At 30.9% G+C, this 11,961-nt stretch overlaps 1 protein-coding gene across 1 annotated transcript; it reads left to right on the plus strand.

Annotated features, from left to right (window-relative positions):
• Nucleotides 1-668: 668 nt before the first annotated feature.
• On the plus strand, nt 669-11,961 carry LOC107449463 (venom protein 302-like). Its single transcript, XM_016064992.3, has 4 exons — nt 669-753; nt 1,882-1,943; nt 8,381-8,492; nt 11,759-11,961. The coding sequence occupies exons 2-4, from the start codon at nt 1,897-1,899 to the stop codon at nt 11,903-11,905; spliced, it is 306 nt and encodes a 101-aa protein (XP_015920478.1). The 5' UTR covers nt 669-753; nt 1,882-1,896; the 3' UTR covers nt 11,906-11,961.

Genomic DNA, 11,961 nt, shown 5'->3' on the forward strand with positions numbered 1-11,961 from the left:
TCCATTCCATTCATTTTAAACTGTTCTCATATAAAATATGGGCGTCATATTTAAAAAAAAAAATAATCTATTTTGCATAAAAATTATTTTAAAAACTGAAATAAAGTAAGTATTTAAATACAAACATAATTTATTTTGGGTTCATCGAAAAAATTTAATTATAGCTTCCTTAACTTTTGAAATCCTTTTAAGCATTTAATGTAATGAAAATTGTACAAATGATTAAAGATAGTTTCAAAATTTCAATTAAAGTAATTACGTCATTTTCAAGAGACGCATTCAGTTTACTACCGCAGAGGGGCGCTGTACGCGTTAAAACAAAAAGTGATTGTATTTTTATGCATTTCAAAAGAATTTTCTATGACTTTTTCGCAATTATTTTTGAGTAGAAACTCTTTAATACTTCTTTACGATTAATTTATTTGCTTAAAAAATTGAGTGTTGATACGTTTTTTTTTAAAACTTTTTATAAAATAATCATTATTACAGTACTATTTTTCAAATATTTAAAATACAATTGCAATGCATTTATGAATGCAAGATTTCTTATACGTTAACATAAGGTGTCAACAACCTTACTATACGAAGCAATATGCCACAAGTTATCCAACAAAGCTTGCAGAAAAATAAAGATTAAAAGATTATCTATTATTCTAACTGGCATCAGCTGTTTTATTCTCATGAAAAGTTATGTGAAAGATTATATACCTTAATTCACAGTTTCTTCTTATTAAAGCAAGGAGACAATAATAGGTATGTTTTTAAATTCTGATCCAAAAATTTTGAATCAATGAAAACTGTCTTAATGAATATTTGTTACTTATATTAATTAACATGGGTATTTAAAGCCCTAGCATGTTATGAAATAGCACTTCATAGAGTTTAGTTTGAGGATAAGCTATTTCCATAACTGTTGACTGAAGCAATAAATTCATGACTGTAATTTTTTTTTTCTTTAACTAACGGTCGCTTTGTTAATTATGCAAAATATCATTATAAAGAAAAATCGCTGTTGTTGGGAAAGAAAAAGAGTGCGTAGTTGATCTTTTTAATGTTATAAAAGTTACTACCAAGCAACATTTATAGGTACATAAAAATATGCAAACATTTAGAATTATTAATTTATTCTTTAGGTTTTCATTTAGGTAAAAAATTTCGCTTTACTGGCGTTATTTTTTTCTTTCTTAGTTTTAGTTCCTGGGAAATCGTTAGTTCCTTAAAATTCGATTTCTCAGAAAATACTTAACCGATTTCGCTCAAATTTTGCTATTTTCCACGTAAAATTACATACTTTAAAATGATGTGAAAAATTGTATACCTTACTGTTCAATGTGTTATTTTACTATTATTAAATAAAATAATAATAAATTGTTACTGAAATAAATTTTTTGCATGGAATTATCTTTGGGCAAACGAATTTTATTATTGTGTGCGAAATTTTTTCAATTTATTTACGAAATTCTTGAAGTAGGACGAAATTTTCAGAAAGTAAAATTAGCATTAAGGGGTTCAAACTTTGGATTGCTCTCCTGACCAAACTATGGGGACAATATTTCTCAGACAGCATCTACCCCCTATATTTTTGGGGTTAGAAATCCAAATCCGTTGGGGAAAAAAAGGCATGTTTAATCATAAAAAATAGGGGTTTGTATCTGATTTCGTAAGCATAAAAGGGAGTTATAGGAAAAATTAAATAAAATGCTATTAATTTTGACATATTGCTAACGAATTGACCGTAATAGTTATAAAATTTACCTAGAAGTAGAATGTTACTTCTTAAACAGAGAAATTATTACTTAAAGATCAACATTTTAAAGGACGGCAATCTATTTCGTCATATTTCACATAAATTCGTATAATATCACGTGATATCTATTTCAGTTTCAACAGGCTATCATGAAGACCTATACTTATTTGCTCATCTGCAGTGCTTTAATCTCAAGGTATGTTGATTTATATTTGTGAATTTCTCTTCTCTCAGACTTAAAGTTTAGTAAAGAAACAATTAAAAACATTTCTTTCTTAACAATTCACCTACAATATGGAATGAAAATGTTCACTTTGAAATAGGCATTGTTGCACAAATAAAATGATATTCAGAGGCTGAACTCACTAGATTAATTTTTATTACTCGGCACGTTTCTTTTTCGATGACTTGCAAAAATGGTTTCAAAAATTAGACACGGTAAACCCAAACAAACATTCGAGATCAAAATTTAAAATTATCATGCTATCACCGTAGTCAACTGATCACAGAAGACGTCTTATACTAGCAAAATCCATTGAGCTCATTAAAATAGAAAACGCAAAGAAAAAAAAAAAATTTTTTTTAAAAATATATTCCTTTAATAACAATATTTTGCGTTTTCGCGACTACGATTAAATACACTTCGAATTTAACTCCTTTGGCGATATTTTTTTCGCGTCTCTGGCTGAGTTTTGGCGCAGAAAGAATTGGCACATTTTATTTGATCTCATTATCAGCATCAGGCAGTGGCATCTTATCTTGTACGATTCGAATTCGGCATGTTAATGCAATATTGAATGTTGATACTCATTCATAATTCTATACTTTTAAAATACACCTAACAAAATAATAAAGACCTCTAAATTTTCATAAACATAATCTTTCATTTTTCTACAAGTTTTTCTAAATTGAAAAGTTCAAATTCTTATAAGTTAAGAACAGCTGAATGGTTAATTAGAAAATGGATAATCTCTAAGAACGCGTTAAGAAATATTATCCTTTATTCCATTAAAATTTATAATATCTATAAATCAGGTTGGGTAGTGGAGTAAAACCAGATATCTCTATTTTGGAGAAATTAGTTCCGTTTTCCATTAGTTCCAAACTTTTAAATTTCTCTTTAATAACCAAGAAGAACATTAGCTTGTTATTATTGTCTTATGCTACATTCAATGCTGACAAACCTATTTTAAAGCAAAGGGATGCGCCTCTTCCTGTTTTCCAGTGACGCCCTCTTTGGCCAAGAATTCGATTTCTACCACACATACGTCACAGCCCGTTTTACAGAGAGAAAAAATTCCCAAATCATCCATCAATCCATTCTCAGATCGTTATTTTGACCTGAACCAGAGCACGACCAATCTTTGATTCAGTACGCGGCACTGAATCAGATTCAATTTCCGTTGCTTGCCTTTGTACCATGACCACCAGAGTGCGTCTACGTTAAAAGTACCTATGTGAGCCGTGATCGCTCAGAAATATCATCAGTGGTAGACGGATCATGGGCTAGAGACCCCTTGCTGTCTGGCTAACCTGGGGAGGTTCTCGTGATTTTCCTCTCCATGCAAGGCAAATGCGGGTTAGTTCCATTAAAAAGTCCCCCAAGAAGGCAAATTTCTCCCACTACTTGATCCAGGAGTTCCCCCGTCAGCTGGATCGGTTTCAAAATTACAAGGACACGTAGTTGAACATTAGTAGTCGTAAACCCAAAAGTCGGGTAAGCTGTTTAACGACAGTAATGTGAAGAAACTTAGCTCGACTTTAATACTCCATTTTGTTTATAAGCAACTGGCGCAGGCGTCATTGGTTCACATGTGTGAGTATCCGTGATGTCCTTCTTCCTGAATTGCAAGTAACCAATTCTTTATTTTTCACTCCCTTCATAATATTAAATATTGTTCCTATGTAAGTTGTAAGCTAGCAATTAAAGTGACTAAATTTTTAAATATTAAATATTGTGTCCTACTTATTAATGAGTTTAATTCGAAATTCAAATAAATGTAACGAAACTCTATATGATCAATAACTTGTTATATGTTGTTGGAAAATAGTATTGAATCATTCTCAAAAAAGTTGAAAACATTTTAACGGAGCATGGAAGATAAATATATTACAAAGGAAAAACGAAAAAGGAGTCAAATCAGATACGTTCGCGATTTGTCATTTCAAAGTTATGTCCGTAAGGTTCTGCGTAATATGAATGAAGAGGCTAGCATATCCGCAACAGCTCAAGAGATAATGGATTCTGTGGTTTTAGACATGCTTGATAAACTTGGCAAAGAAACCAAGAATTTTATGGTAATTAATGGAAAACGCCTACTTATGCCATTTGATGTCCAATGCGCTGTCATTTCTGTACTAAATGGCGAAGTCAGAAGAAATGCAATTGCAAATGCTATTAGAGCTATAGTTGATTACAAGGCTCTTATAAGAGGCACTTAAATTATATGAAGCATCGAAACATTATTTAAAACATCAAGAACTGGAAATTATTAGAAAGGACATCATAATTTGAATAATAGAAGTTACTTTGATTAACATTTTAATAATCCAACTCAATTGTAATTAAAAAATTCGTGTTGATTTTACCCAGGAATGACAATTGTACAGTATTAATCACTAAAAATTTTGAGACTTTAACATGTGATGAAAATTACAGCCATCGGCAACTTTTTGTTTTGGTTTCATACTGTAACTAACTCTAGAAAGACGATTTGACCCATTCTGTGCAATACAGTTTTATTTCTAAAAATATATTTCATAATAAATATTAGTTTATCGTATTTTTTTTAATAATTAAAACATCACTTACACTAACTTATTTAATGAAGCTTGTATTATTTGTTATTCGAAACAGTTAAAGTAGTTTTCCCGGGTAAAATTCTGGAATAGCCCATCCATTGGCGACTTTTTGAAATCTTGCCAAGTTGGCGATTATTACTTGGATCGACGTTGTTTTTTTATTATTAAAAAACAATTTAAATTATTACAAACTTATTAAAATATTATTAATGAAATAAAATAAAAAATAACTTGCAATAAGTTTCCAACATATCTCCCCGAAATATCTTCCAGAAACCTAGTTTGGCGAGATTTCAAAAATTCTCCATGGGGTGGGCTATTCTAGGATCAATCTGTTTTCCCGTGTTGGATAATTTCAAAGGAAAGCCCGGGCCCACCCTGGCAGTCGGATGAAATAATTTAGCACTATTAACATACATATATAACTTTTTTTTCCCTTAAAAAAGCTGAGAAATTAATTAGCGTTGTGAATAATAAATATACCCTTAGCTAGTTTTACCAATCGAAGGTTTTTATCAGTCATAGGGGCCATGATGCCAAGTTCGCCAACACGTATGAAAAACGCTTGATTCCAGTTTATACGGGTCAGCAGCTACTGACAATGCAGGTAGATGTATCGAGCATGACAATATCACGATTATTAACCATAAAAATCAATATCGAATGCAGTTACATCGTGATTATTATTGATAACCATAATTATCGAAAACCATAATATCGCTATATTTATCCATTACGTTACGCATCGAAAAGATAATATCGCGAATATCATACGTCATGCGTATTACTGAATGCGATATTATTGTGAGTGTCGATCAATTTTGTTTGGGTGATCAAAATATTGACTAATGTAAAAATAATACTAATTAGTTAAATTGGAAATATATTGTGATTTGTCGTTAAATATTGATATTTTAGACAATAAATTGCTATATTAAAATTAGTATTTATCGATTATAGGATACAGTGTTCATGGTGGCGATATTTCACAAAAGCAGTCACCAACACGTGGTCCCTCGATGAGTACCCAAACCGATATTAAATGTTGTTGTTGTAGGCTATTAAAGCATTGGGTATGCGATTGTTCTTGTTTACCAGTAGTGCCATCTCTGGCAAAAAAATTCGTCTTCTGCCACACCCGTTTATATGGTGGACCCATTCATACATCCAAACAATATATAAACAAAATTCTGCAGGATTAACGATCTTTTATGATGCGAAGTGAGTCATATAGATGAATTATCCTTGTTTTTAATTAGGATACTTAAACTATCTCGCCAAAGCGTCATCTTAATTTATGGACATACATGATGGCGGTGTTGCATTTTGGAGAAATAGTAGGAGTTACCAAGTAATAAACATTGTAATTATCTATACATAAGTATTTCGTGTAACTTGCAATCTGCACAACAAAACAAGTCTATAAATATAAACAACTTGTTTATTATGTGGTAACATCTGCAATTTATTCAGCCAGTTAACGGTAGATGCACCACCATGATCAAAGTCCTGGACACGTAGGAAGCCTGTGTCAATAAATTACACTGAGGAAAAAAAATTTCTGTTGTTTGAGATATTTTAAGCAGATCTCATATATTTTTGTATCAATAATTTCAAATATTTTTTAATAGCATTTTTTATTCTACTTTCTGTCGAAATGAACAAGTTTAAAAACGTTACAGGGGTCGCATAAATATTACAACAAACTTCTAGATGATTTCAAAACGTCTAGGGAAAACGTCATCAGGATTAAAATTTTATAGTAGCCCAAGCTCACAAATATCGCCATACCCAGCTAGAGGCGCTTTTTCTATTACTGTTTTTTCTTGTGCCTCTGAACATGTCATAATATCTAAGAGCCCCTAGCTGCTTACGATGACATATCTCCGGCCATGGACCCCTATGCAGTATCTATTTTGATGATGAGGCCTAACTCACCTAAACGTTTGTTGCAATATTTACACGCACCCCCCCCCCCGTTATTGACAATTTTTGTTTAACTTGTACATTTTGACAAAAAAATAGACAGTAATGTCATTAAAAAAAAAAAATCTGTAGTTTTAGGAGCGAAACTAATTTCAGATTTGAAATCCTTTACACCCGAATCGGGCAATATCAAGTATTTTTTAAAATGCAACAAAACGCAATGTAAAATTATTCTTGAAACTTGGTTAGATATTTTTTGTTTACAGCATTTAGAGAACAATTGTAATTTTCAATATCAATAAACGCTGAACTTTACTTAAAATTTGAGCTCACTAAATAAACCAAAAAAATTATCTAAATTTCAATTCACAATTTAGTGTATTTATTGATAAAGTTTGCTTGTAGCTTTTTTGACTAGATTTGAACTTTTATTGTCCTCCGTAGAAAAGGACACCAAGTAGAATTTACATGCTCTAAATCATCGGCTCTTAAATCTTTTTGACTATGGAATCCTAAATGATCAAGCTTCTCTCGCAACCCGGATTTTATGTATGAAAAGAAAGCCGTGGTGGTGTAGAGGATAGTGTGCTCGCCTCCCAATGAGGAGAACCGGGTTTGAATCCCAAGCCGATCGATAGAAATTCCGCACCTTGTTCGCGCCGACCACCGTGCTGACGTAAAATATCCTCTGACGGATTATGGATTAGAGTCCCCATGGAGTCAGGCTAAACGTGAGAGGTTTTCATCTCCAAATGCGGGATAGTTCCATGAAAAAGTCCTCTACGAAGGCAAATTTCTCCCTATACTTGATCCAGGAGTTCCCTTTGTCTTCTGGTTTGGATTCAAAATTACATTTCTACGGAGTTGAACATGCATAGTCGGTCGTAAACACAAAATTGGGTCGGCTGTTCAGCGATGGTTAAAAAAAAATAGTATCTCCGTGAATATACTAACCAAAGAAAAACTATTGATTAATTTGTAAATATTTAAGGTGAGGAATGAAATGTTTTAAATTTTAAATTTGTTCTTGGTTTATTACATTTACCTTGAAAAAGAGTAAAATAAGCTGAATTACTGTTTTCACTATTCTAAATGTCGAGAATAGCTTACAAAGAAACTTTCTTCATTCTTGAATTTTTTTTTTTTTTATATTTTGATTTGGAAAGTTCGACTAACAATACATATAAATTTTTTTAAAAATGAATATTGTTCTTATAATTTATTCAATAAATTATTATAGAAAAAAAAATTTTTTTTAATTTTTCTTCTCCTTTTTTTGGCCTTTAACACAAACAATTTCATTTAAACAGTCGAAATATTAAACAAATTAAGGATTATTTATTGGATGTAAATAAAATTATGACTGGTTAAAAACTGTCCTAGATCTCGGAGCCCCTGCGAACTTTTTAACCCTAGGGTTCCGTGGAACACCATTTGGGAACCGTTGCTCTAATTATTCGAAGAAAAAAAAGAGTCGGAATTTTGAATGACGATAAATTTCTTTTTACGTCAAAATTCAATAAATTATGCTTGTTAATCATGTTTGTCCGAAAATGATTAAAGCCTCCATTATCATCAGGCAAACAACAGCAGTAGAGATTTGTGTGCTCTTGTTCGAAAATTCGTTTTCAAGATTCTATCAGTAGGAAAGAAAGTTTATAAGTTGAACGCTGCATAATATTAAGTCTTTAACAAAACTTTAATAACTGAACTGGGTTGATTTGGAAACATATTTTTACAACATTTTTCTAATTTCCATATTATATTATGCAATTGGACTTTCGGCAACTTTAATATGGAACTATAGAATCGAACTTGTGTTAACTTAATTATTTGGTACTATCTTTCAACTTGAACAGAAACATACGCAACCACTGTCTTTAACCTACGTGTATCATTTTGCAGCTGCTTGACGTTGGATTGTCCTGATTGTGATAAGAGCCTCTGCAAAGAGGTGGAACCTTGCCGACATGGAACTACGACTGATGTCTGTGGATGCTGTCCAGCCTGTTATAAAGTAAGTTTCCCTTTACTATAAGTACACTGTATAATTTTTTTTTCTTGTGGAATTACGACTGATGTCTGTGGATGCTGTCCAACCAGCTATAAAGTAAGTTTCACTTTACTATAAGTACACTGTAAAAAAATTTTGTGGAACTACGACTGATGTCTGCGGATGCTGTCCAGCCTGTTATAAAGTAAACTTCACTTTACTATAAGTACACTGGGAAAAAATTTTGTGTATAGTTGGCACCATTTATTTCTTGAGGTAAACTAAATACATTTTTGAGTACAGAACTGCCGTTATCTTGCAAAGGATTATTAAAAATTGACAAAATAACGTTTCGAAAGAATAAGTGCAAACATAATATTAAAAATGTGATTGTTTTTTTAAGTGAATTGTTTTTGCATTGTAACTATAAATCGATTCTAATGTGCATGAAAATTTGTATTGTCAGTAAACAAACAAGCAAAAATGGACAAATAAATCTATAATAGTGACAAAGTTAATAAAAATGTGACTACATGTACTGTAAAAAATTTTAGTTCATCTCAACACCAAAAAAGGTGGCAGCTAAACACCAAAATTTTTACAGTGCAATAAGAGTACCATTACTTTTAAACCTACAAAGAAATAAACCACTAGACTCACCCAATTTTTCTGTCTACTTTATAACCACGTGCATCATTGTTTTTTTTTTTTTTTTTTAATTAAGAATAATTTTCTTTTCTTGTAGTCATCAGTAATACACTGTAAAAAATTCTGGTCTGTTGCTACCCCCATTCTTAATGTTATTGAAACTAAAACTTTTTAAATGGCTTGTAGTTACACTTTTTATTTGCTTTTTCACTCTTATAGTTTGATTTATTTATTTATGTATTACTTTTTTGTTTACTAACGACACATATTTCTATGCATCAATTTACGACTTAAATTTATGGCTTATTTAGCATCAATCTATGGCTTCATTACTAAAGCATTTTGTTTATAAAACAAGTAAATTTTTAGTAATATATTTGCGCTATTTTTTCGAGAAATTTTTTTGTCAATTTTGTATAATTTTTTCAATTTACAGTTCTGTGTTTGTTGACGTATGCCTGTTTAGGCAGAGTGGGTGCAATTGCTCTTGTTTTTCAGTGGCGCCATCTGTGGTCAAGAATTCGACTTCTGTCACACCATACGTCGCACTCGTTTATAGGGCGAACCCATTCATACATCCGTTCATCCACAGATCGGAATTTTGACCTGAATCAGAGAACGATCGATCTCCAATCCAGTACCCCCAGAGGTATTGATTTGTTATGGGAACATGGAGAACTTTTGCGACTCGACAGATTTAACGTGCATCAGTTACTTTAATACAAGGGGAGTCTTCGGTCGGCGGGGTTCGAACCCACGAACTCTCGGACATGGGCCCAGCGCCCTACCGACCAGGCTATCCCGGCCTCAGTTCTGTGTTTAAAAATGTATTTAGATTGCCTCTACGAAAAACTTGATAGCAACTGTACACAAAATGTTTTTACAGTGTACTTTTCAAGAATTCAATTTGAATAGATGTTGATAACACACGCAGTAAAAAAGCTTTACAATAACAAATAATAAAAAAACTTTAAAGAGTCTTTTTAAATTTTGGAAAGTCTTATATATTATTCATAACTCTTATTTAAATATATTATGTCTTGACGAAAGTTGCAGAAAACTAGAATCTGACAATTTTTTCGAATATTTTAGTTTCAGGCTAGCACCTTGTCAGAGAAATTATGATAAATGCGCAGCTGCTCATGAAAACATTCTCATAGTTTCTGGAAAATGATCAATGTTGCGAGACTACAACATTCTAAATAAATTCTTACTTTCTTTTTACTAAGAGGTTGAAGAAGTTCAACTCTTATCTGTAGTTATCTAATACAACAAGTGCTATTTCAGAATCATTACGGAAAAATGCTAAAATTGCACTTTGCACAATTATGCTTGTAAATGAAAGTGACACTTATTTAAAAAAATCTCGTTCATTGGAGGTATATATTAAATATAACAATGTGATATAACACAAGGAAGGGCACAAAATAAGGAAAATATATATTCTCGTCATCAGCACACACGATTACATCCACAAAAGAGAGTGCTTTCTAATTTTGTATTAATATAGTCAAAGCAATATATCTTAATATAATTGTCATCCATAAATAAATCCATTACATATAGTGTTATTAATAATAATAATAGTATTATATGTTATGGATTTTATTCATGTTTGTATAATATGTATAAAAGTATAATAATCCCTCCTTTATAGCATAATACTCAAAATAATTTTTTTAAAAAGTTTTTCAAAAATTTAAATATTTTTTAAGAATATTTAATTTTTTCTTCTCTTTAAAATTATGTCTCTTCCTGTATTTTTCTTGTTTCTTTCGTATTTTCAACTTATTTTATCGCTTCTATGCTTATGCTCAGTAAATAAAACTTATTATTTTTTCTTATTTTTCTTTGTTTATCTCTCCTTTTGTTTAATTCTATTTTGTTTAACAATATGATGTAATGTTAAAATAATGCAATGTTATGTTTAAATGATGCAATGCTATGTTACTACTAATAATACTTATATAATGCGTTATAAAAATTATACTTTCTTACGTAATACTATGACATTTGATATAATAGTATAATACTCCCAAAATTATAATATACTTGACTCACGCATTCATAACAAAGTAATGAAATATTTATAATATAATGGAATAATACTCACAAAATTATATTATTCTAGACTCACGCATTCATAACAAAGTAATGAAATATTCATAATATAATGGAATAATACTTACAAAATTATAATATTCTTGACTCACGCATTCATAACAAAAGTAATGAAATATTCATAATATAATGAAATAATACTCACAAAGTTAGAAATTTCCTGACTCATTCATTCATGTGTAATAATATAATATTCGAAACATTCATATTTTCAAGATGAAACATAATGTGTAATATAAAAATGTAATACTCATAATGCTATGATGTATATTGCTATGTGATGTATATTCATGACAAGTAATAATATGAGGCAACATTAGGGCAATAACTATATTACGATTATATCATTCATGCGTGTATAATACTTATAAAAATATAGTACTCACACGCCAAGATGTGATATAATACAGATGTGTTATACAACTCAAAGCATTCTTACTTATAACATTCATTCATTACATCCATATTATAATATTCATAACGTTTGCTGCAACAATGCTGATAACCTTTTTTTCTTACAGGGTATAGGAGAAGAATGTGGTGGTCCATGGAATGTGAAAGGCGTGTGCGCTGGCCACCTATCCTGTATTCGAAATCCAAGTAAAAACGAAAAATTGAATCCAATCGAAGAATTCAACAGAACTGGAAAATGCCTAGCGTTACCTTAAAATTCTTAATAAGGAATGTTTACTTGTAGACTTCAATAAATACTCAGCGTTTTGAA

This window comes from Parasteatoda tepidariorum, chromosome 8, assembly GCF_043381705.1.
Source record: "Parasteatoda tepidariorum isolate YZ-2023 chromosome 8, CAS_Ptep_4.0, whole genome shotgun sequence".
Classification (NCBI taxonomy): domain Eukaryota; kingdom Metazoa; phylum Arthropoda; class Arachnida; order Araneae; family Theridiidae; genus Parasteatoda; species Parasteatoda tepidariorum.